Below are 26,893 nucleotides of genomic sequence, written 5' to 3'. Positions count from 1 at the left end.
TAATTCCCTTTAAGCTTTGTCTTATTTATCCCATGTTTTGTAATGAATTGATTTTGTGTAGCCTGGTTTTAATGGCCTTTCTATATTTCTTCTCACAACTCACAATATAATTGAAGTACTGCCGAAGAATTATGTCACTTTGTTTTTCATTCCTTATCGTCATTATTTCCAATTAAGATCTGCCTGCTCTGTTCCTAATGTTGCTATTAGCTATTTCATTGCTTTTTAATGAGATTTGTTATTCCGATTGGCTTACCCTGCCATTGGCTGAACTAAAGCCTTCAGACAGAACTTTTTACGTCTAAAAGAAAAATACACAGCATTATCTTTTGGAGAAATTTTCCAGCTCCAGTTTTAGTTTCCATTTAACCTGTCATTCAGTGATTGTCATTGATATTTTCCAAAGACACAAAGGATCGACCTTAAGGTTGATCTCAACAGACTATGATGAATGCTGGGTGTGTTTTCCAAATTGACGTCACTGTTATTTCCATTTAGTTGTCAGCCAAAGATCAACCTTTCTTCACGTTGATCCGAAGTCTGCTACTGACTTACTGTTTTATATCTTGCACAGGAAACCAACATTGGAATATCTTAATTCATAATTTATGTTTGCAAATGTATGCATATGTATAGCTGGTGGCAAAACCTGTGCAGCCATGTCTGTATATCTGTTTTGGAAAAAGTCTCGTCTTCACGTATGTTGCCTCCAAAATCAATTTGGATTATTTCCAAAATTTATTATGACTTAAAACAACTTTTGGTTTGATGTCAGCATATTTTTGTTATTTGCATAATATTTAATCTTTCCTTCCTGATCACCTTGTATCTTTCTGTGTTTATTTGTGGGTTCTTTTAGTGACTTAGACAATGAAATTTGGATGGCATAATACTTCCTGAATTCTCTTTAGTCAGCTTATTTTTTTAGTTATGTTTGAGAAGCAGCTTTAAGACTGGCCAATCCTAAATGCTATTTTAGGTTCCTTGCCACAAAGGTCAAACTAATTTGCTATCTGGTTGAGTGAATCCGACTTCCTTCTGCTTGAACACTAGGAATATAAAACTCAAACTGCCAAAATCCTTATACTCCCTTGCATCTAAATCCATCCACAACCCCAGCTGTTCACTAAACTGAAGCAGAATATTTGCATTTCTGTGCCTTCTACTGGACCTTGTGCTGAGTTTTAAATCATTGTGAACACTTGCTTTCGTCTTCATCGTCACCACTTCTCCCAGTGTTATTGAAATGTTTTATCTGTGTTTAACTTTGCAATCAACTATTTCTCCTGACCTTCCTCCCTGGCTTCCCGAACACAACAATGCACAAAAATAAAATATTCTGCCGACATCATATCCTGTTAATGACACTTTCTCATCACCCTTGACCTTGTCCAATATCCATTGGTTCATTTTCAGTCAATAGCACATTCAAAACCCTCATCCTAATTCATTATTCCTTTATTAATTCCTGCATTACCCCATGAGTGATCTTCACCTCGCAGTCTGTGTTCTTCAGTCCTCGGACTCTGGGTTTCTGCACACTCTGTTCCATCATTGATAACAGCATTCACCATTCCCACCCTATTCTCCAGAACACTCCATAAACCTCTCTCAATGCTGGATTTTATTTTCTCTTCTACCTTAAAAATATTCTCAAAGTTAATATCAACCATGTTTTTTTGATGATCTAGTCTGATTTTATATACCATTTATCTCCTCTATAAATTTAAAAGAAATTACGTAAATGGAAGTTGTTGCATTGAGTCTTAATTTATAATGTTGTACTTATTTTTGACTTTGATTTGCATATGGAATAACTCTTGGTCATCTATATTTCCTTTTTTCCCCCCAAAGTTCAATTCCCAGACATCAGCAAATGGAGTATGAGAATTTCTTGTTTCCATCGAACTGTTTGTTCTTGAGCACTGAGGTTCATTTGGTGGAACTGGACATTTTTCATTCTTTTGTAGCTTCATTGGATTATTTCCATTTGAGAATTACTTTAATTCCCATCTTGGCCTGTTTTGCTTGCTTAAATTGCACAACTGATATTCTGGGGTTCTAGCTAATTGTGCATAGTGCTTTTATTGGTTTTGAGAAAAGGAGGCAGGAACTGAATTTAAAATCAAATTTTGATTTGAAATCTCATTATGGGAAGTCAAAGTGGCTCAAATAAATTATATACATGTTTGGTTTCTCCCAAACAGAACATGTTTAAAAATGTGTAAACTTTGGCCAAGGCACTGAACCAGGTATGACTTTCACAATATAGAGCCTCAGAATTTTCATTGCAAGGCATCTGATCCTATGTGATTCTGACTTTATTTAACACTGGCATATTATAAGTATATAAACAAAACTTGGGCTATAAATTTAAATTTGGATTTGGTTAACATTTAAAAATGATTTTCCCTTTGTTCAGGGTAGTTTACAATTTCATCTAAAAATTTTAGCTTACTGACTTATGACAGGAAGAGCTTAATATGGTGCCCGTCCAAGTAAGCTCTTTGTTAAATTAAATTGTTACTACCTTTTGTTATTAAATTAGAAAACAGTTAGATCAACACTTGTTGCCTGAAGCAAAAATATGTCTTTGGCAATGTTGCCTCTCCATCTGGCAATGCAGCAATATGGAAATACATCCTGTGCAACAAGCAGGCTGCCCACAACCAATGTTCTGTTTAAGGTTAGCAATGTAGCAATCTTAAAGGGATCCCATAGTTTTTTTTTAAAAAAAGCAAGCTGTGTGGAACGAAAAATTGGGGGAACATTGATTTTTGTGCCTCTTTTTTAGGTTGGCGATATTGTGTGTGTGAGAGAAGATGAAACGTTCCCATGTGATCTCATCCTTCTGTCCTCGAGCAGAGATGATGGTACCTGTTATGTCACCACTGCTAGTTTGGATGGGGAATCAAGTCAGAAGGTAAAGTGCACTATTGAACCTGAGCATCTAAGTCCCAGTAAACCCTCCAAACCTGTAGTGGATATTAAGTCACTTGTGGCAATGCAATACTTTCAATGCAATTCATCCAAAATATGCCCAACAAAACAATTTACCACCTTTTGACTTTGTTGCATTTCTGTTTCTTATCGTGTTTGTTTAGATAATACAGGCATCACGTCATTTCATGCCCTTTCACCAGACAGTAGTTCAAAGAAAAATAAACCACAGATTTTTAAAAATATAAGATGTGTATACATAATTCTGTTTGCTTAAAGAAAAGCAGAAAATACTGGAAATATTCAGCTAGTCTGGAAGCATCGATAGAGAGAGAAATGGTTAATATTTCAGGTCAATGATCTTTCATCAGAACCAAGTTAGAGATTTAGCAGCTTTTAAGCAACCTGGAAGCAGAGAAATGTGGTGGTAGTGAGCGGATAAAAGAACAAAGTTAAGGTCTGTGATAGAGTGGGAAACGAGAGAGATCCAGTGACAAAAGGGTTAATGGCACAAGGCAAAAGGGTGAGTTAATGGGACAGATAAACAATTAAGTAAGACACCAAAAACAAAAGTTTGCTTTTAAAAAATACTTTAAATTCTTCAGTGACTGTTTGTATTTTCTTTACTTGCACATACTTTGGTGAGGCAACTCATTTATGACTTCCTCAGTGCCTGTAATTCATTCAAAAATGTCGTAATTCTGAGTTTGTGCTTTCACACAAGTAATTGCAACTTGGATGAAGATTGCTCCCATTCGCTATCAATAATACTTTGAAGTATAAATAAAATCCAGATCTTTGCTGCTTTGTCTCACTTTGCATCCAGCTGTAGTGAGTGTTCTGATTAAGATAGTGAAAGAAACATTCCAATCTTGCCTTCCTCTGGGAAATACCACTGAAAACATCCATGTACCATTGTCCAAATGTAAATAAGACTTAAAGCAGCTATGTTATAAAGTATATTTTATCAAAATCTTCAATCTGCTTTTAGTCTCCTTCTCCCCATACCTGGTGACTACAGTAGTACACCAGCCCAACAAACCTCTGTCTGATCTATAACTGGCCTGTGAAGAGCCTGCAATATCTTATCAAGTTCAATGTGCTGTACACAAGTTAAAATTTCTACTTTTTGATCTTTAATGTTGCACTAATTATCTGAGCCCAGGCATATGCACCCCGCATCCCTCGGTTGTTAACCTGCATGACCCAGTTATAACTTTGACTACTTTTTCCCCAGTAAATTATTAATTCCCTGCATGTTCAACATTACTGTGAAATTTCTTCGATTTCTTGTCATCTTTTGACTTTAATACTTTAAATTTTATTTATATTTATACACCGTACTTGATTGTCAACTTGTTTATTGCCACGCATCAACCATCCAAATTTTAAACATGAAGTAACCATTGTACCTTTTTTCTAATTTCCACCTGTGAAAATTAGAATTTGCGCAATATAGCCCAGCGTCAGACATCATGAATTTAATTTTTTTGAAGTCCATTGCATTGTGATTGCTGCTGACTCTATTGTGCTTTTGTTTTATTTCTGACCAGACATACTTTACCGTGCCGGATACCAGTGCATTCCGTACAGATATGGAAGTAGATTCTTTAAACGCCAGCATTGAATGTGAACAACCCCAGCCTGACCTTTACAAGTAAGCTTTTATTCGCTTGACCCCATCTGAAGTGCTGAGTTCAGTTTTGGCCACCACACCTCCAGAAAGATATACTGACGTTAAGTGTGAGCAACACCGATTAATCAGCGTGATTCTTGGGTTGGAGGGTTAAATTAAGAGAGCAGATTGAATTAATTTATCTTGTATTCCCTTCAGTGTGGAGGATAAGCTGTTATAAATGTTTTTAAATTGAAAGGTTGGATAAGTTTATCATAAAATCTCTACAGTGCAGAAGAAGGCCATTTGGTCCATCAAATCTGCAACAACTCTCCGACAGTGCATCTTACCTAGGCTCTGGGTTTAGGGTTCAACTCCCACCCACTCCAGGATCTGAGCACAAAAATCGAGGCCAACTCTCCAGGTCAATACTGAAGGTGTGTTGCACTGCAGAGGTGCCATCTTATAGATGAGGCAGTAAATTGAGGCTACAGGGCTATTTGCTAGGATGGGTGTAAAAGATTCCTTAGCATTATTGGGAAGATGACTAGCGGATTATCTCTGATGTCCTGGCCAATATTTATCCTTCAATCGATATCACATTACCTGCTCATTAGCATGTTGCTGCCTGTGGGAGTTTGCAGTATGCAAGTTGACTGCCACCCTTCTTGCATAACAACAGTGATTCAAAAATACTTCATTGGTTGTCAAGTGCTTTGAGACATCCCATGGTCATGAAATGCAGTACCTAAATTTAAATCTTTCTTTTGAGTCTAGATTTCGGCCATTTCGACTTGCATTTCTATAGCCCTTTTAATACAAAGGTATATAGGAAATTGTCACGAGGCACTTCACAGGAGTATAATGAAACAAAAATTGATTAATGCATCAAGGAAGGAAATATTTGGAGGTTTTAAGGCAGGCATTAAGAGGAGAGAATTTTCAGGAAAGAAGGTTCAGGAGCTTGTGCCTAATGACTGAAAGCTTTGCTGCCAATGACAAAAATGTGGGATGTATAAGAGGTCAGAGCTGGAGGAAAACAGATTCTCGGATGGTTGTATGGCTGAAGGAAGTTACAGAGATAAGAGGGATGAGACCATGGAGGGATTTGAATCAGGATGCAAATTTTCAGTTGCGGCCTTGGACTAGGTGGCAGTGTATCGGGTACATGTGTTAGGGGCAAGTGGGTTGTGAAATGAGCAGCAACATTTTAAATGAGCTTTGAGAGTTTGGAAATTGGGGGACTGGCTAGGAGTAGTCAGGCCTGAAAGGTTGAGGGTTTCAGAAGGGGTAGTGACAGACAATGTTATGGAGGTGGCAGTAGATGGTCTTCGTGACACAGAGGCCATGGGGTTGGAAACTAAACTCCGTTAGATAGGAACCCTAATCCTAACGTAGAGTATTGACTTGGAGGATGATGGAATTGCTGGCGAGGATGCCAAAGATTGTGACTTGCTGAAAGCATTGTCACGAACAGACTCTCAAACTTTGCCAGTTCCTGAGATTATTAGAAATTTTCAGACCAGCAGTAGCTGATGAGAAGCACTGTAACGTGCAATTAAAGCATGTAGCAAAAAGATCTACTCAAAATGCTGCGGATGCAATCTGAAACAAACAGAAAAATGTTGGAAAATCTCAGCAGGTCTGACAGCATCTGTGGAGGGAGAATAGAGCCAATGTTTCGAGTCTAGGTGACCCTTCGTCAGAGCTGAGAGGAAAGAGTCAGCAGAGATTTATGCTATGGGGGTAGGGACAGGTGGTGTAACTGGACAAAGGGAATGTTTAGTGAGCACGCAGAAGGCTGAGAAGGTGTTGAAAGTGATTTTTCTGTTTTTGTAGCAAAAAGATCTACTTGTGGGCAGACAGTGTAACTTGGTGCTGCTTGTTGTACTGCTTTTGAAAGAGTGTGTGCCAGAAGGTGACGTTCGGCTTCTTGTAAATTAACCATAAAATGTCAAGTCATACATGCTTGTTCTAATTTGGTTGTTGCCACTGATTGCCAAATTTTATAAAAATTAATAGTCTAATTAAATAAAATCTTTGAATCCAGAACCTTGATGTTATCTTTTGCTTATGTCTCATATTTTATGCAATGCAGATGCCTTTTTGTGCAAGATAGTATGAAATGTGCAATTTGCCATCTGGAAACCTTTCATTACTCTGCATCAAGTATTTTTGAACTGTAGCCACTGATGTAATGTAATTAAATCCTTAAATTCTATTTAACTGCTGCGGAGATGGGGGCAGCAGTCAACAATAATGAGAAACTTTGGTTTAGTTCAAGGCCATTTAACTTGTCTAATTGCCGACAGTGTGTCAGTAATGCAGTCTGCCAAATTATTTACACATCTTGACCTAAACAGCATAAAATTGATGAATGCAGAGCCTGGTAGTCCGACTTTCTGCATGTTGCAAGAACAGAGGTTGGTATATCTAAGCCAGGACACCAAGCTTACCGCTATAATACAATGTGTATCTCCCCCTTTTCTCTCCTACCACCTTCATGAGCAACCAATTCTAATTATTAGTTGTTGAATAAAAATAAGTTATTCGTCCCATTCTAATAGGAACATTAGAACATAGGAATTAGGAGCAGAAGTAGGAAAGTTCAGCCCTTTGAGCCTGCTCTGCCATTCAATCATGGCTGATCTCTCCCTGGTCTCAAATCCACCTCCCCACGTGTTCCCCATATCCCTCTTTTTCCCTTTTTTTATTAGAAGTACATCTATCTCCCTCTTGAAACCATTCAATGATTCAGACTCCTCCATGCTATGGGACAGCATGTTCCACAAATTCACCACCCTCTGTGAGAAGTAGTTCCTCCTCATTTCAGTTTTAAATCCAACACTTCTCAACCTATACCTGTGACCTCTTGTTTTGGATTACCCCATAAGAGCTAACATTTGGTCTACATTTATTTTATCAATCCCTTTTTAAAATTTCATGTATCTCGATCAGATCCCCTCTCATTCTTCTAAACACCAGCGTGTACAATAAGTCAACCCCTTCATCCCCGGAATGTATACACCTCTTCCCCAAAATCTTTAACCTGTGTCTCCCTAATCCCTGTACCCATCTCCCCTCAATCTCCTTTACTCCAAGGTGGTGGGGGAAGCCATGGCAATAAAGTTTGAGACAGTAAAAATGAGTGTTTCTGTGTGTTGTACGTAATTCTTTGGGGTATTGAAACCATCTGAAAGAAGTTTGGGTGAAAACATGATCTAAAAGTAAAACCAAACCATAAATTTCTATTAGGTGAGTGAGGACCATGAACATCAGCCATCATACCTTGGAGTCGCTTGCTGCCAAAAGGGAGAAATGGTGACCCTGTGAACTTTCATACCGACAATTGGCTACAATGTGGATTTTTGCTGTGTGTCCATCGTCTTTCGGACATGGAACAGTGTTAACAAAGATCTTCCATGATCATTTTGAATGGCAGAACAGGTTTAAGAGGCTAAATGGCCACTTCCAAACTCCACGCCCTCCACATTCGCAAGAATGTAAAAGCAAACATAAAGCAATTTGGTCCATTAAGCCATCTTCGTCATCTTTCAGCTTTATTACTCTGAACTCCCCACCCTTGCAATACAATCCCTTGATGGTGAGAACACAGACACAAGCTTATCCTTTGGGGGTGCACGATGGTAGGGTTGGGAGTCCCGTCTAGCTTTGAGAAATTGTTACCTCTGCGGATAGCTGCAAATGTAATTTCTGTCATAGAATCCTACAGTGCAGAAAGAGCCCATTCGGCCCATCGAGTCTGCACCAACCACAATCCTACCCAGGCCCTATCCACATATCCCTACATACTTACCCACTCACCCCTCTAACCTAAGCATCCCGGGACACTAAGGGGCAGTTTAGAATGGCCAATCAACCTAGCCCTCACATCTTTGGACTGTGGGAGGAAACCGGAGCACCCGGAGGAAACCCATGCAGACACGGAGAATGTGCAAACTCCACACAGACAGATACCCGAGCCGGGATTCGAACCCAGGTCCCTGGAGCTGTGAAGCAGCAGTGCTAACCACTGTGCTACCGTGCCGCCCTGTCCATTGTATTCTTTTCTCCTTTCGTTGTCATCTTTTTCTAACATAACCAATTTGGATGTATGATTCCTCTGTTTCTCTGCACATTTATTTTGAGGTTAGAGCTGTTGCCAAACTGCTGCATAGAAGTTTGACTCTCAAATTAAATACCTGATTTATCATCCTTAATTTTTCTTGAATTGCGACTTGGTAAACTGCCTGAATCTTGCAGACCTTATCAAAACAAAATCTCCAATATGGATGTCAAAAGCCCAATTCCATTTTTAATCAGACTAAGTGGGCTTCTTTTCTGATATTTAATCAATCAAGATAAACCATTTTATCATTAACTCACATTTAAGCAGTGTTTTCTTGAAACATAAACATCTCTGAAATTTATAATCAAATTTTAATTTGTTCATGAAAATCAGACTCTTTTTCTCCCAGCCTTTAACTTAGTGTAGAAGGCAGTAATCCTGAGAGGTTTTACTCTAAACTCTTGGATATGTCCTATCCACCCAGTGTGAACACATTCATTCTGATGGCCTTGAAAACTGAGATTCATCCGCATCAGTAATAAACGGAAACCGTGTTCAATGGTGAGTGTCTTTTGGACGTCTCAAATTCATTTGAGTTATAGCGTGAGGAAATATATTGAACCGACTACAGAAAGCTGCAGAATATTTGAGCTAGTAAAAGTGAGTCATAGGCTTATCAGAGGAAACAGGCATTGGTCCGTTAATTGGCCAACTTCCATTGTTCGCTGGAGAAGAATGGGATTCTTAAGAATTTTGGTTTGAATCTAAGTCCCTACAGGCTGTATTACGCCAGCTGTTGCCGGATGTTGTTGGTTTACAATGCTGCAAGCTGAACCTGAACCCAGTTAACTTGAGAATTATGGTTCTGATTGCACTGCTGTACAATGAGTCAGCTATCATTCCACTACAACAATTCTACTGGTGTGAATTCTTTGGGCAATAGTAATTTAGTTGGATTTAGTTCGGGGAAACGGCCTTGAGTGACATTTTTAAGATTCTGATTCTGTGAATATTTATTACACAGGATTGAAACACACATGCACAGTTTATTTTTAAAATCTGATGTATCTTTGAAAATGTCTTTGCAATTCTGTTTTGAATTCTGTCTATTTTAGTGTTGTAGGTGATTAGCTACCATTCAGAATTGAATTATACAAAAACAAAAGTTTGAATGTGTGCTATGTTCACTTTTTCTGCATCGTTAATGCAGTTGACCTTTGACTTTAGATTTTATTTTCTGTGGGCATATCTATTAAAATGAAGCTATTTCAGTGTAACACAATTTTATTATGTAATGGAATCAAAATGATTTTTTCAAAAAAACATAATAAAGTGCATTAGGCCTTTTTGCAATACTAAGACATAATGAAACTCCCTCACTGTGTAATAGCAAATTAATATTTGTGCAAAACCTAAAAGAACACTCCAATTATTAAGTGCCGTCAATTGGACATGATAACTCTACTGTAGATTTTGCTTGACTCTCCAGTGTAATGGGCTGTAATTTTCAAAAAGCTCAATAAAGTATTGCACAAAAGGCTGCTTAATAAAATAAGAGCCGATGGTGTTGGTGGTTATTAAATAGCATGGATAGACGTTGGCTAACTGATAGAAGACAGAGAGCTGGGATAAAACGGCCATTTTCAGGATGGCAACCTGTAACTAGGTGGAACCCCATAGAGATCAGTGATGGGGCCCCAATTATTTACATTTATGTTCATGACTTGGATGAGGGAAGTGAATGTACTATTGCCAAGTTTGCGGCTGACACGAAAATAGGTAGGAAGGCAAGTGATGAGGATAAAACAGAGACTACAGAGAGATATAGACATTTGGGGTGCGTGGGCAGGAAAGGATGTAATGTAGGAAAATGTGAAGTTATTGGTAGAAAGAATAAAGGAACTGAATATTTAAATAAAGACTGCAGAAAGCTGCAGCATAGAGGGATTTGGGGTTCTCGTACGTAATTCACAAGCTGGCGTTGTAAGTTCAGCAGGCAAATGGAATGTTGGCCTTCATTTCAAATGGAATGGAGTAAAAAAAAAAGACAAGTCTTGCCAAAACTATACAAGGCCCCAGTTAGATCACACCTGGAATTGTGAACAGCAGTCTAGAGAAGGTTCACTTGGTTGATCCCAGGTATGAAGGAATTTTCTTATGAGGAGGGTTAAGTAGTCATTAAAGTTCAAAAAATTGACATTACCTTATTAAGATGTGTAGGATTCTCTTGAGGCTTAAAAGGATAGATGCTCCCCTTGTGAGAGAATCTAGAACTAGAGGGCATAATCTCAGAGTAAGGGGTTGCCCATTTAAGACAGAGATGAGGAGGAATTTCTCTGAGGGTAGTGAGTCTGTGGAATTCTTTACCACAGAGGGCTGTAGCAAGTTTGCGCAAGGTTGAGATAGACAGATTTTTAATCAGTAAGGGAATCAAGGATAATGAGGATAAGGCAGGAAAGTGGAGTTGAGGATTGTCACAACAGATCAGTCATGATCTCATTGAATGCCAGAGCAGACTACTCTTGATGCCTTAAGGTCTCATCTGGATGCCTGCAGTCACTATTACAGTTAAGTTTGATAGCATGATTATTCAGCTTGATTGGCAAATCTTGTCTACCCTGTCAACTCCCTCCATCATTCAAGCTCAGTTGGCTGTTATATGCACTGTTTGAAGCTGCACTGTAGTGATTGACCAAGTTTTCTTCAACAGCACCTTTTTCCGTAACACTAAGAACAAAAACAGCAATGTCATGGGGACAGCATCAAGTTTTCTATGCTAGAATTCTTAACTAAACACTGACTGCAAGTGATGGAGGTTCAATAAGGCAGACTGCTACCACCTGTTCAAGGACAATTGGTCAGCTCTTCCTCACTGAGGGTGACATTCACTCAGGGTTGTGAATTTTTGCCATGGGCCTTCATGAGACTGAAAAGGCTGATTCTTGATCTGCAGATCTTTGGATGCATGGGGCAAGGTATGCCCCACAAGATAGAGATCTGGAGTGCAGAATTTGCTTCCTTTTATCTGTCCTTTTCTGCTTCATCATTAAGGGGTTTGGATTCAAAGCATGATGCAACTTCATGGAAAGGTTTGTTGCCATTTTGAATGATTGGCAGCAAGTTCCTCTGGCCATTAATGTTAATGTTGCCATGCTTCAAGGAGAAGAATGCCTTGGAGCCTTTTGCTTGTCCTCCCCCTGGAATGTTAGCCATTTGAGAGCTTTAAAAAAAGGACCTGGCAGAGGAGACTCCATCCACCTGGGTACAGTGTCCAATCGATCATAGTTGATTTTGCGGGGGTTTTCCTGACTGCTTGTGGTGCTGGCTTCAAGAAGGACACCAGCATTTGTTGGACAGTCCTCCCGTTGAGGCTGGATGATATGGTGGAGACATTGCTGGTGGAATTTCTCCAGTGCTCTTGGTTGCTGATGCACAGTCCAGGTTTCTCTGCAGCACAGGAGTATGATGGTAATGAAAACTGCTCTGTACACTAGGACTGTTGACTTGTGCAGGTCTTTGTTAAACACTTGTTGCCATAGTTCGTAGAAGTCTCAACTGGCACAGCTGATCCAGTGTTGGATCTCCATGTCCATTGTAACGTTTCGAGAGAGCTGCCAAGTTACGGGAAATGCTTGACATGAACCAAGTGTCTCCTTCAACATACAAGGGAGGGTGAAATATTTGTTTGACCAGATCTAGCAGGATAAGTTTTGTTTTGACAACATTCAAAGAGTCCTTTGTATGCAAAATTGAGATCACGAACGGTTTGCAAAACTGGTTCAAAATGCACAATAACACCTCAATCAGCTGTAAACTGTAGATCGTGTATGTTTATGATAGTTGGTTTAGTTTAGGCATGGACTTAAAGTCTTCCATCTAGGCTGTATTTAATACTCACCAGAGGGCAATTGATCTTTAAGGCAAAAAATCGCATGTAAATAGCACGGGGCTATCACATAGCCTTGCTTTGCACTGGTCTGGATTTTGAAGGGGACTGCCTCAGATCTCTTACTCAAGACAGTTGCAGTCATATCATTATGAAGCAGTTGCAGGACTGAGATGAGGTTTCTTAGACAATCGAAGCTCAGGAGTGCAACCCCACAGAGCCTTGCAATGTACTAAGTTAGATGCTTTGGTAAGTGTGGTGAAGACTACTCTTGTTGTTCTCAACATTTTTCTTGATTTATCTGGAATCCGAGACCATGTCAGAGGTTTCTTTGTAGGTCTAAAGCCGCAATGAGTCTCTGGGAGAGTTTTCTCAGCCACAAGAGGTAGGCCATTCAGAAGAATGTGTGTGTCAGGATTTTTCCCTGCTAGCAATAAGAGGGATCTATCTCCATAGTTCCAGTTTTTTTTAAAAGTTTATTTATTAGTGTCACAAGTCGGCTTACATTCACACTGCAATGAAGTTACGATGAAATCCCCTAGTCGCCTGTTCGGGTACACTGAGGGAGAATTTAGCATAGCTAATACACCTAACCAGCACACTGGTTAGACTGTGGGAGAAAACCGGAGCACCCGGAAGAAACCCACGGAGAACGTGCAATATTCGCACAGACATTGACCCAAGCCGTTAATCAAACCTTGGCACTGTGAGGCAACTGTGCCATCCTTTTTCAAGATAGTTACAATTGTCACATCAAGGGCAGTTAGGGATGGACAATAAATGCCGGCCTTGCCAACACCCCAAGGATGATCTAAAATGAAAACACCATCATGGCTGCTCAGAATGAAAAATAATTGTCCTCTTGATGGCAACACTGGGCAGAATAGATGTTTAAGTTACAGATTGGAGTAACTTGTTTATGTGTAATCCACTTGTTACCTTAAAATTCTGTAGGTCCAAGCTATTAGGATGAGAACTGATGCCATTCATGTTGAATTTAAAATACAGATGGAGCGTGAGAAAGTAAAATCCAATATCAGTGTCTTGTGCTTAAGCAAAGGAGATTACAAAGGTTTGAGGGAGGCGTTGGCTAAGGTAGACTGGGAGCAAAAGTTTTATGGTGGGACAACTGAGGAACAGTGGAGGACTTTCAAAGTGACCTTTCACAATGCTCAGCAAGCTTGTATATCAGTGATAATGAAGCACTGTGGAAAAAGAGATAATCAGCCATGGATATCTAAGGAAATAAAGGAGGGTATCAAATTGAAAGAAAATGCATACAAAGTGGCAAAGATTCGTGGGAAATCTTTAAAGTCAACAGAAAGCCACGAAAAACGCTATAAAGAAAAGTAAGATGGATTATGAGAGTAAACTAGCTCAGAATATAAAAACAGATAGCAAAAGTTTCTACAAATATATAAAATGAAAAAGAGTGGCTAAAGTAAACATTGGTCCTTTAGAGGATGAGAAGGGAGATTTAGTAACTGAAAATGAGCAAATGGCTGAGGCATTAAACAGGTATTTTGTGTCAGTCTTCACAGTGGAAGACACAAATAACATGCCAAAAATTGATGACAGGAAGGCTATGGTAGATGAGGACTTAGAATCTATCATTATCATGAAAGAAGTAGTGTTGGGCAAGTTAATGGGCTAAAGGTAGGCAAGTCTCCTGGTCCTGATGGAACGCATCCCAGGGTACTAAAAGAGATGGCGGGAGCAATAGCAAAAGCACTGGTGGTAATTTACCAAAATTCGCTGGACTCTGGGTGGTTCCCGCAGATTGGAAAACAGCAATTGTGACGCCACTATTTAAAAAAGGAGGTAGACAAAAAGTGGGTAACTATAGGCTGGTTCGCTTAACTTCTGTAGTAGGGAAAATGCTTGAATCTATCATCAAGGAAGAAATAGCGAGACACCTGGATATAAGTTGTCCCATTGGTAAGACGCAGCATGGGTTCATGAAGGGCAGGTCATGTTTGACTAATTTGGTGGAATTCTTTGAGAACATTACATGTGCAGTGGACAATGGAGAACCTGTGAATGTGGTGTATCTGGATTTTCAGAAGGCATTTGACAAGGTGCCACACCAAAGACTGCGACATAAGATTAAGGTGCACAGTGTTATGGGTAATGTATTAGCATGGATGGAGGATTGGTTTACTAACAAAAAGCAAAGAATGGGGTAAATGGGTGTTTTTCTGGTTGGCGATCAGTGACTAATGGTGTGCCTCAGGGATCAGTGTTGCGACCGCAATTGTTTACAATTTACATAGATGATTTGGAGTTGGGGACCAAGTGTAGTGTGTCAAAATTCACAGATGACACTAAGATGAGAGGCAGAGCAAAGTGTGCAGAGGATGCTGAAAGTCTGCAAAGGGATATAGCCTAAGTAAGTGGGCGAGGGTCTAGCAGGTGGAGTACAATGTTGATTAATGTGAGGTCATCCATTTTGGTAGGAATAACAGCAAAATGGACTATTATTTAAATGGTAAAAAATTGCGGCATGCTGCTGTGCAGAGGGACCTGGGTGTCCTTGTGCAAGGATCACAAGAAGTTGGTTTGCAGGTGCAGCAGGTAATTAAGAAGGCAAATGGAATTTTATCTTTCGTTGCTAGAGGGATGGAGTTTAAAAACAGCGAGATTATGTTGCACTGATTTAGGACTGAGTTGAGGAGGAACTTCTTCGCACAAAATGTTGTGAATCTGTGGAATTCCTTGTCCAGTGAAGCAGTTGAGGCTACCTCATTGAATGTTTTTAAGGCAAGGATCGATAAATTTTTGAACAGCAAAGGAATTAAGGGTTATGGGAGTGGGCAGGTAAGTGGAGCTGGGTCCATGAAAAGATCAGCCATGATCTTATTGAATGGCGGAGCAGGCTCAAGGGGCCAGATGGCCTACTCCTGCTCCTAGTTCTTATGTTATTTTCTTATGATGTATTTAGTCATAAGTTCTACTACTCCCTTCTCATTAAAATTCATCAATTCTTAAACACGGTGAGTGATTGAATTCCTGCGACCGTTAATTGAATTATAGCCATGTGGTCTAGTTGCCTACAGAGCCATCAGAGAACCGAATAATGTTTTCCGTTTGCACATCCTGGTGGTCAAGTTGCAAAAGTAAATGTGTAATGTGCCGCTGAGCCATACAGACCGAGAAGACTGACGATTCAATTATTTGTGGAGTATGGTTTCCACAGTTAATCTGTGTGTACCAAACTGAGGGAGCAAGAGGAACCGTTCAAAGCAGGGGAGCACGGAACCCTTCCTGAAATTTTATCACTTTAAGCTGCATTGAAAAGTGAGACTGAATTAAACTGGATTTTGTACTCTTCCCATATTTGCATAAACCTGCTGGCCTCCTTATTTGAGCAGGCACTGAGACAACGTTACCTGCAAGGTGCAAGTTCTCAATTCCTTGGGTGGAAAAATGTTATCCTATTCACTGCCAGTGGGGAAAAAGTAGGGAAAATTAAGAATAAATCTTTGGAACAGTGCTGAGATAGAAAGTTAGTAATCATAAAATACGAAATGCTGGAAAAGTGAAACACACCAGGGAGCTTATTCATACATCATGCTCAGAATATTCATTAATGCTACACATTTAAGTTATTTATGAACTGTTGCTATCAGCAAGAGGATACGGTAACATCATGCTTGTTACAGGATTAGTAATGCAGCGAGCTGAGTTCAGTTCACAGCGGTGTGCACCATCTACAAAATGAACTATGGCAACTTGTCTGACCTCCTTTGTCAGTACCTTCCAAGCCCATGACTAATCCCAGCAAGATGGACAAGAACTGCAGCCACCTGAAACACTGCCACCTGCAAGTTCCCTTACAAGTCTCACACCATCCTGGGGCGGAACTATATCATTGTTTCTTCATTGGGTTAAACTTCTGAAACGTCTTCCCTAACATTGTTGATGAACCTATATGTGGACTGCAGCGGTTTGAGAATGCCTTTCTTGAGGGTGATTAGGGATGGCAGGGTAAATTAGGATAAATAACATTGAGAGATAAAAGCATGGCTCAATGGTTAGTGTGAGAGAAAATGGATTTTGATTATATGGCACTGAGACCGGTACTGGGGAAATTTGATGTATGGCTCCGAGGGTCTTTACCTAAACCGTGCTGAGACCAAAGTTCTGGTGAGTTATATTACTAGAGCAATAGAGAGGCTTTAACCTAAATAGTGAGGGAAATCGCTAATTGAACTGAGTGGCTTGCTAGGCAATTTCAGAGGGCAGTTAAGAATCAACTGCACTGCTATGCATCTGGAGTCGCATGTAGGCTTTGCCATAATATTGTAAGTAGTCGGGTACATTTTTGGACTTCAAAACCTCTCCTCATACGATGCAAAGTGTGAACACAAACGTGAGGCAGTTTTTTATGTTTTCTTTCAGCTATTTAGCATCAGCCATGCCCTGAACACTAACTTACAATTCCAGGTTTTTAATTGAATTTAAATTTGTGCTGGAATTTGAATTATATCCCCAGGACCTTCCCATTGACCTTCAGACTGCCAAGTGCAGTAACACCGTCTCCTCACAAAATGTTCTTGGTCAGGAGAGATGCACCTTTTTATGCTGTGAGATCTTGGGTACACACCTCATTTAATACGGCAAGTAACACTTTCCCAGCACTGCACTAAGGTGCCAACCTAATAAAGAGTCCTGGAGCAAGGGTTGAACCTACAATCACTCTATGCTTGATCTTCGGTTACTAAGCCAAATCACTTTAGACATCAAATTCCATGTTGTCTGGAGACTGAGGTAAATGGAAACAAAACCAAGATACAAGTAACAAAAAGGTCAAAGTCAGACACACTGAGAGAATTTAATTTGGTAAGGAATAGGCATGCATGATGAGAGCCACAGATATGTACTTGGATCAGGACTGGTTGTGGCCTCGCTGACTTGCCCTGGGATATTCTTCATTTAATGTTGACATTTTACGCAGTCATTTATGATGCTACTTTGTTCATGCTTTCTCTCTGGGTCATGAGGGGGCCAGCTAGTAACGAATAACTTGAGACATTTGTTCCCCAACACGGTTCTCTACATCTTGCTGTGCCGTAGAACAAACCAGTATAAAACCTTGGAATTTGAGATGTGTTTGCTTCTTGGGTGGGATGCTCTAGCTGTTCACACCGGTGGGATTTTCTGGTCCCACTCCAGTGACCGGAGATTTGGCTGAGTGTCAAATTCTCCATCCACTGTGACAGTGACGATGGGGTGTGAACAGTCAGAGAATTCCGGCCTTTGTCTTTACCTTTTATAAAAATTGACAATGTTCTGGTAGCTTTCTTGTGAGGTTGGAGATGTATTTTTTTTTAGATGCAGCAGTTAGAATTTTTTTAAAAACAGAATCATGAGCACTAATATGAAATTTGATGATTGTAGGTTTGTTGGGCGAATTCACGTTTTCAGTGACAAACAAGAACCAACTGCAAGGTATGTGTTTCAACATAAAATAAAATTATATGCTAGTCTAACCTGTTACTGTACATTTTATGAATGCTTTCTGGTTTATAAACCCAGCTTGCACTATCTAATGGGTCAAGGAAGATGGGTGGAAGTTGCAGACGATTAATTTACTTGCAATCTTAATCTGGGTATGTAGGCCGGAACTTTCCAGCCATTCGCGCCAGTGGGATCCTCTGATCCTGCCAGCAGTGCACCCCCACCTGTGGATTTTCTGTCGACGTGGGGTGACGTCAATGGGAATTCCCATTGACAGTGGCGGGACCAGAGAATCCTGCTGCTAGCAAACGACACGCCACCTCCTGCCGGCGGGAAACACGCGGCTAGGAGTCTGGAGAATTCTGGCCGTAATTCCTATTCATAATTTAGTAGTCCCCATTTTTTCCCAATATTAATATTGAAACCTATAATTTCATAGTGTATCAGTGCTGTGCAAAAAAAAGAGAAATGTCCAGTTCATGTTCTGCTAGTGCAGCATAACTTGTGTGTAGCTAAGATGGTGTTGTGTCATACTTACTAGCAAACAAACATCATCCAATGAAACTCCACCTGCTTCAGGGACTCGTTTTACACAGCAGCTTGAATTGGTTTTTGCTTCAGTTCATGTGGCTTAGTAAATACTCGAGAAAGCTCTTTGCAGACATGAGTAACCAGGTTGCTCAAAGGTGCACACTTTCTGGATTGTACGCACATGTTAACTGGGATCCTGACTCTTATAGCAAGGAATGTTCATTATTTTATTGATTTTCTTTCCTTCCAAACTGAGTTTTACTTATTTACGTTAGGTCTTTGGGCCCTGAAAACCTGCTGTTAAGAGGAGCCACCTTGAAGAACACTGACAAGATATATGGTAAGCTTCTGTACCAGTTATTATGGCGGTAATTACATCTGTGTTAGGGTGGGGCAATCTGTTATTTGTTCTAAGCAATGAAATGTTAGTTATTATGATGCAGTTTTAGGTTCTGCAGGTGAGAACTATACTCTCTTCAGAGAAATGTCATATGTATTCAATGTTTATACATTTGTGTGCATTGAACAATGGACCTTCATTTTTGATTTTGTGATTTTTCAGGTGTTTCCATATATACTGGAATGGAAACTAAAATGGCCTTGAACTACCAAGGAAAGTCTCAGAAACGCTCAGTGGTGGAGAAGTAATTACATTCTTCTAAATTATGCATTTTTTTCTAACTTATGCACATAGATTTTTTACATGTAGTTTTGTTTCATTGTCGTGTCCTGCCAGCAATATTTATGAAAGAATAGCTTATCATAGTGGGGGGATGGGTAGATAATTTTTTATTATAAGGCATGTGGGCATCACTGGCTAGGCCAGCATTTATTACCCATCCCTAATTGCTCTTGAGAAGGTAGTGGTGAGCTGCCTTCTTGAACTGCTGGAGTCCATGTGGTGTAGTTACACCCACAGTACTGTTAGGGAAGAAATTCCAGGATTTTGATCCAGCAACAGTGAAGGAATGGTGGTGATAATCAGGATAGTGAGTGGCTTGGAGGAGAAATGCCAAGTGGTGGGGTTCCCTTGTATCTGCTGCCCATGGTAGCAGTCGTGGGTTTGGAAGGCGCTGCTTAAGTAGTCTTGATGAGTTCCTGCAGAGCATCTTGTAGATGGTACACACTACTGCCACTGTTCATTGGTGGTAAAGGCAGTGAATGTTTGTGGGAGGTTAAGCAGACGGCATTTGGACGTGCACTGTTTCATTATCTGAAGAGTCATGAACGGTGCTGAACATTCTGCAGTCATCAGCGAACATCCCCACTTGTAACCTTATGATGGAAGGAAGCAACTGAAGTGACACTACCCTGAGGAACTCCTAGAATCAAGATGATTGATTTCCAATAACCAAAATCATCATCCTCAGTGCCAGGTATGACTCTAACCAGCCGGAGGTTCTCCCCTGTTACCATTGATTCCAGTTTTGCTAGGGCTCCTTGATGCCACACTCGATCAGATGCTGCCTTGATGCCAAGGGCAGTTACTCTTGCCTCACTTTTGGAGTTCAGCCAGTCCATGTGTGAACCGAGGGTGTAATGAGGTCAGGAGCTGTATGATCCTGGCGAAACTCAAACTGAATATCCGTGAGCAGGTTATTGCTAAACAGATGCTGCTTGATTGCAGTGTTGGTGACCTCTTCCTTGACTTTACTGATGCTTGAGGGTAGACTGATGAGGCAGTAATTGGTCGAGTTGGGTTTCTCTGTTTATTGTGTACAGGGCATAGCTGGGCAATTTTCCACATTGCTGAGTAGATGCCAGTGTTACAGCTGTACTGACAGAACTAGTCTAGGTGTGTGACAAGTTGAGGAGCACAAATCTTCAGCACTATTGTCAGGGCCCATACCTTTGCAGGAGCTAGAGCCTTCAGCTGTTTCTTGGTATTATGTGGCCTGAATAAAACTGACTGAAGACCAGCATCTATGATGCTGAGGACCTCCAGAGGAAGACGCGATGGATCATCCACTTGACACTTCTGAAGATTGTTGTGAATGCTTCAGCCTTGATATGCTGGGCTCCTCCATCATTGAGGATGGGGATATTTGTGGAGCCTCCTCCTCCAGTGAGTTGTTTAATTGTTCACCAATGTTCACGACTCGATGTGGCAGGACTGCAGAGCTTAGATCTGATCCAGGTTGTGGAATTGCTTAGCTCTGTCTATTATTTACTGATGTATTTTGGCATGCAAGTAGTCCTGTGTTGTAGCTTCACCAGGTTGAACCTAATTTTTTGGTATGCCTAATGTTGCTTCTGGCATGCACTCCTGCACTCATCATTGAACCCAAATTGATTGTGGAGTGGGGGATATGCTGGGCCATGAGATTAAAGGTTGTGATTGAGTATAATTCTGTTGATGACCCACAGTGCCTGATGGATGCCCAGTTTTGAGTTGTTAGATTTGTTTGCAATCTGTCCCATTTAGCATGGTGGTAGCGCCACACAACACAATGGAGGGTTTCCTCAATACAGGATATCTTTACAGGATTCTGCGAGACCTGGATAGAGTGGACTTGGAGAAGATGTTTCCACCAGTAGGAAAAAATAGAACCAGAGGGCACACCGTCAGGCTAAAGGGGCGATCCTTTAAAACAGAGATGAGGAGGAATTTCTTCAGTCAGAGAGTGGTGAATCTGTGGAACGCTTTGCTGCAGAAGGCGGTGGAGGCCAGGTCATTGAGTATCTTTAAGCTGGAGATAGATAGGTTCTTGATTGATAAGGGGATCTGGGGTTATGGGGAAAAGGCAGGAGAACGGTGGAGCAGACTCGAGTGGCCTAATTCTGCTCCTATGTCTTATGATCTTATGGACTAATGTGCGGTGATCACTCTTGCATATACTGTCAGCAGCAGATGCATCTGAGAATGAGGCTAAGTATGTTTTTCCCTTTTGTTGGTTCCCTCATCACTTGCCACAAACCCAGTGTAGCAGCTATGTCATTGATGACTCAGCCAGCTCAGTCTCTGGTGCCCCTCTTGAGGATGGACTTTGACGACCCCCACCCAGAGACGTTTTGTGCCCTTGTCATTCAGTGCTTCCTCCAAGTCATGTTCGATATGGAGGAGTACTGATTTGTCAGCTGAGCGGGCATGATGCATGGTCATGATGCATGGTATTCAGGAGGAGTTTCCTTTAATATGTTGACCTAAAATGATACACTGCTCAACGTAATGTCCACTTAATTGTTGTGGAATGTCTTAATTGCCTGATCTGTGCCACCAAATGCAGTTCAGTGCAGATGCTCTTTGAAGTGAATAAAATATTTGTCCAGTTCATTGTATCGGAGTTTTACTGCAATACTGTTAGAAATTCAAGATATTGTATGTGTAGTGTTGTAAGTGTAGATAATGCTGCCAATTTGGAAAATTTTGTGCAACAATACTTTAATTGTTTCTAACAACAGAAAATAAATTTTTAGTACGAGACAGTTATTTTGTAACTTAAGGAGGTCTGAGTTAACATGCTATCTTTGCTACCACAGGATATTATAGATTGTGAACTACATAGAATGAAATACAGGAAAAAGGTGATGAGGCAAGAGGCTCTGGACAAAGAAATAGTGGAGCGAAGGACCTAGGTAATGCATTAACATAAGGCAGGAGAACTGTTATAGTAGAGACCAAGGAATGCTGAAATGCCAGAGAAATGGACCAGAATCCAGGAAGGCAGAAAATTAAAAGGATGGATTAGAACAATTGAGAAAGGGGCAGCAGAAATTACTGAGGCAGAACTGACAGCATTAGGTATGATGATGGCTCCTTTACTGTATTCTCAATGAAATGTGTCACTGATTGAAGCAAATTTAAAAAAAAGATAATCTTGCAGTTTCAGTATCACATCATAACCACGAAACTGATTTTGAATTTTTCTTCTTTATTCCTTTGCAGGTCTATTAATGCTTTTTTAATCGTGTATCTGTGCATATTGGTCAGTAAATCTTTGGTAGGCACCACATTGAAATATGTCTGGCAAAGTGATCCCAGTAATGATGAGCCCTGGTATAGCGCGAAAACAGGCAAAGAAAAAAATGCCAACAAGGTACTGGGATAAATTAAATTCATTTTTGATGCTTAAGTAGAGAAGATTAGTGTCATAGTAACTGGAAAATAATTTTGTTGAGATTTGCACCCCTGTCACTTACAGGGAAACATCTCTGTCTCGGTACTAGCTGGTTTCAATGTAGTTTGGGTTCACCATTGTGATACTGAGACAACTGCTAATGTACCCAACAGCATTGCTCAAATTCAATATTAACCCAAATCTATCAAACCAAACAATTGAATGCACAAAGTATTACTATAAAAAAACGACCTGTCTTTATTGATTGAAATTGTTTAAACTTAAATTCAGTCTGCTCTCCTCCTCTGTTACCTGAAATAGGATGGATGCCCATCCACTGAAATTGGCAGCCGCCTGCCATTTTTAAGTAGATTATCAAGGGTCAATTAATCTTGTTACCAAGCCTGTTGACCTTCATGATACACTGCCCATTTCATAAAATGGTTGGTGTGGGTGGCACGGGCAGGAGCAGCAGCCTAACTTTTTCTTAAAACAGCAAGGTTCTAACCTCAGTAGCTGCCCTTAGGCACAGCCCCCTAAGATAGGATTCACCCTTTCTTTCCTACCTGCCTGCTTTCTTCAACCCACCACCACTCTCATCCCCAATGCCCAGGACCCCAGGCTTAACTATTTTCGCGGATTTGTTGGGCCACTTTCTGCTTCCTTGGTGCAGCGCCCACTAATGTCCTTCAGCGGCTAATAGAGCTGCTAGTCAATCTGAGTAGCCAGCCGCTCTCTAGGGTGGAGCTTCCTCATCAGTGAAGGGTGTAATTCCCACTTGGGACTTATTTAGGCTGCCTCTGGTGTGTTATGGCTGCAGGGAAGGCTGGCCCCATGCCATTTTTGCTGGCTGTCCTTCCCCATCCTGGCCCATACCCTCTGTGACAGTTTCCATCGGAGCAAACAAAAACTGATCACCCCTGAGTAATCTTGCTGTTTGCTGTATTGATGGCCATTTTAAAACCATTAATGAAGACTATTATAGAATAAAATATGGAATAGTTTGAATTACAAGAGGTGCGTGACAGTGTATCTAATCCAAATAACGGCATTTTGCAACTACTGCTGTTGTGGAGCAATTCTGTTTTTTCTGTAGTGTGATGGTCTCCACTCAGTTGGAATTAAAGATTCGGGTGGTGAAATTTCTCGGTTTGAGAGTGCTTGCTTTTATTCTCTGCAATTAATGGCCTGTTAATACAATTCCTTTATTGACAATTTCTTATTTCAAACCACACGTTTCTGCTGAGTGTTAACATTGTCAATAATTATAGAAAACTAAGCTATGAATGACAAAGAACAAAAGAAGCCTCTTCCAAATGTTTTCCCCAGTTTAATTTTCATAAACTAACAAAACAATAACGGGCGCAACGCACAGTGAAAGCTTTGTGTTGGAGTGTACCAATAGTGTACAGTTTTTAATTATTTTACAGAATGTGTCACTGGCAAGGCCAGCATTTATTTCTCGTCCCAAATTGCATCTCAGAAGGTGATGGTGAGCCAACTCTGGTGTAGATAGAGTGCTGTTGGAAAGGGAAAACTGCAGTCTTGAGAAAGATTTTGTCTTGAATAAAATTGTTCTTCTGTAAAACATGGAGTTATGTTAATAGCTTTGTACTGTTTTTTCTCCGTTCTTCTACTTTAAACAATGACAATTGACTGGGATTTTAGAAGCAGTGGTAATTTTGTTCATGTTGCATCAGATCTAAGAGAACCATATTGCTAACCCATGATATAGAATGCATATTTCTTTCAGTATCTATCATGGTTACTCCCTAAAGACAGCACATCCCACTATATAGTTATCCAGGATGCATTTAAAACAATGGTGCACATTCCACCATATAATTATCCAGGATGCAGTTAACCAGTGGTCCACATGTTGTACAGCCCTTTTGCTTGTTTCTTTTGCACTCGAATTTGTCCCCTTTTCAGATGTCTGGGAGCTGTACAACTCAGTTATGAATAACCAAAAGAGAAAATGCTGGAAAATCTCAGGTCTGGCAGCATCTGTAAGGAGAGAAAAGAGCTGACGTTTCGAGTCCAGACGACCCTTTGTCAAAGTTTTTATTCAGTTACGAATAACTCTAGAACTGAACTTGCAATGTTCAGATTGGGTGTTCGAGCTGTCAAATGCATGGCATGAACTTTGTACTAATAATGATGACCAGACTGTCAGCGTCCACCTTTGTTGCTTCTCTGAAACTGACTGCAGCCTCTGGAATCCACACACATCTCACTAAAAGTGAAAATCTATCAGCTGCTCTCGTTCATCCAATGCTCTAGGGCACACTGCTGAGCTGGGTCTGTTTCTCTCTCCCCCGCCCTCACCAATAATACGTGAATTTGCGCTGTTACATTGTTAGTCTCACTGCAAAAAAAACCTTGAAAAAGTTAGATCATGTTGAAAGGGATGTTAACTGAAATTTTAATAGCATTCAGAATTCGTTGATAGTGCTAAATTGCTTCACTGATCCCCCTTAGTGTCACATCTGTGATTTTAAAAAAACATACTTTTTTTGCAAATTATATTTTTACAAATGCTATTTTCGCTTCTACATTAATCTTATATATGCCCCAAGCCCTAATTATTTATTTCACTGTTTAATTTATAAAATTTGCAGGGATTCTGTGAATTTGTTTTAAGTTCCTGGTTTCATTTGAGAATTTTTGATATGATTGCTTCTGCTGTTTGCTGACATCACTGGATGGCGAGCGATACCCTTGCATTGATGGCAGATTCAAACTGCAGTTGGAAAAGCAGAAATCCATGTCACCAAGATGACTAAATTGGTATGAGCAGCTTTCTTGGAGGTCAGCAGTGACTGCCATTGCTTCACTGCTGACTATGAAATACAACCCTTGTGCTTCTCTTGACGTTGTCAATAACTGGTGGGGGGAAGGGGTATCACATTCTGTTGGTTGAAACAAATTCTTAACTACGTTTAGCTTCTATTTTCTTTTCTATCGTTTGCCTTGATAGCACTTTAAAATGTAGATGTGAGAGTGTAAAATAAGCAGCTGACCAATCATTTCTGGACATTTAGCTAACAAGCTTCTTTTTACAGCTTGTGAAGATGTTCACTGATTTCCTGTCCTACATGGTGCTCTTCAACTTCATTATTCCAGTCTCTATGTACGTCACCGTGGAGATGCAGAAATTCTTGGGTTCTTACTTCATTACATGGGACAAGGACATGTATGATGACCATTTGGGTGAAGGAGCACTGGTAAACACATCTGATCTCAATGAGGAACTGGGGCAGGTCTGTACCAGAATACATAATCTGTTGTGACAACATAAGAACTTTTCTTCATGTGAATTAGTCATTTTGTATTCTGTATGAGTGAATAATTTCCCTGCACAACCACTCTGTAATTTTAGTAGGATAAGATGCAACTGCAATTTCACATAATTCAATAACAGTTTGAGAATGAATAATTGTATCCCGTGAGAGTTTGCCTTGAACGGAACTGACTTTGCTGATTAACTTAACATTTCAAAGATATTCTTGCCTTATCTTGCTATCATTGCTGAATTTTGCTTTGATTGATCTTCAGTTGCTAATCATTTCCAGAATCAAATTTTACTGTTTGAACTATATCCAGTTTACATTTGAGCCTTCTGTAGTATGGAACACTTCATGCTTTCTACCTTTGTGTATTGACCTGCAGAGATTTTAAATGTGCTTTTATTCCCTTTAAACTCCCACTCTCCTGCTTGCAGATCCAGTATGTTTTCACTGATAAAACTGGGACCCTGACCGAGAACAACATGGAATTTATTGAATGTTGCATTGATGGATTCAAGTATAAAAACGTAGGCATTGATTTGTGTGTTGTGGATGGCATCTCTTCAAATGATGGTCCGCATAGTAGAGTCTGTGGGATGGCTGGAAAGGTAACAAAATCTCAGCTGCCTTTTCCTTATTCTAAATATAATTTTCATTTGCAACCTCTTCTCGACCACAACTCTAAGATTCCTGCGCGTCCCCAATTTCCATTGCTTCAGCATCAGTGGTCGTGACTTCAGTTTTCTCAGCTTCCATCTCCAGATTACCCTTTCTACACCTCTCTGCTTGGCTTCCCACCTTCAGTCCTTCTTGAAATCTACCTCTTTGACCTAGTTTTTGGTTATTTGATCAAATGAGTAGGACCTAATGGAGGCTGCCGGGCATGGGGGGAGGGTGTTGGTAGATGGTAGAGAGCCAGGAAAAATATGCGGAGGTTGCATGTCCAATTCCTGGCAGTGGGAAAGTGATGTGGAGATGCCGGCGTTGGTCTGGGGTAAACACAGTAAGAAGTCTTAACAACACCAGGTTAAAGTCCAACAGGTT

At 40.3% G+C, this 26,893-nt stretch overlaps 1 protein-coding gene across 5 annotated transcripts in view; it reads left to right on the top strand.

Annotated features, from left to right (window-relative positions):
- Positions 1–26,893, top strand: part of atp11c (ATPase phospholipid transporting 11C (ATP11C blood group)) — a 122,129-nt gene that overhangs the window by 32,651 nt on the left and 62,585 nt on the right. For all 5 annotated transcript variants that reach the window (XR_013497666.1, XR_013497664.1, XR_013497665.1 and 2 more), the window contains 8 exons: positions 2,795–2,923; positions 4,494–4,597; positions 17,911–17,961; positions 18,777–18,841; positions 19,064–19,145; positions 22,388–22,538; positions 25,625–25,822; positions 26,284–26,457. Coding sequence is in view for 2 of the 5 variants with exons in the window: in XM_078211750.1 (XP_078067876.1) it covers positions 2,795–2,923; positions 4,494–4,597; positions 17,911–17,961; positions 18,777–18,841; positions 19,064–19,145; positions 22,388–22,538; positions 25,625–25,822; positions 26,284–26,457 (954 nt within the window). In the remaining 3 variants the exon portion in view is untranslated. The remainder of the gene's footprint in view (positions 1–2,794; positions 2,924–4,493; positions 4,598–17,910; positions 17,962–18,776; positions 18,842–19,063; positions 19,146–22,387; positions 22,539–25,624; positions 25,823–26,283; positions 26,458–26,893) is intronic.

The sequence above is a fragment of the Mustelus asterias genome, chromosome 4 (genome assembly GCF_964213995.1).
Source record: "Mustelus asterias chromosome 4, sMusAst1.hap1.1, whole genome shotgun sequence".
Taxonomy (NCBI): Eukaryota; Metazoa; Chordata; class Chondrichthyes; order Carcharhiniformes; family Triakidae; genus Mustelus; species Mustelus asterias.
Note: the sequence above shows the minus strand (reverse complement) of the source record. Positions and strands in the feature narration are given on the sequence as shown.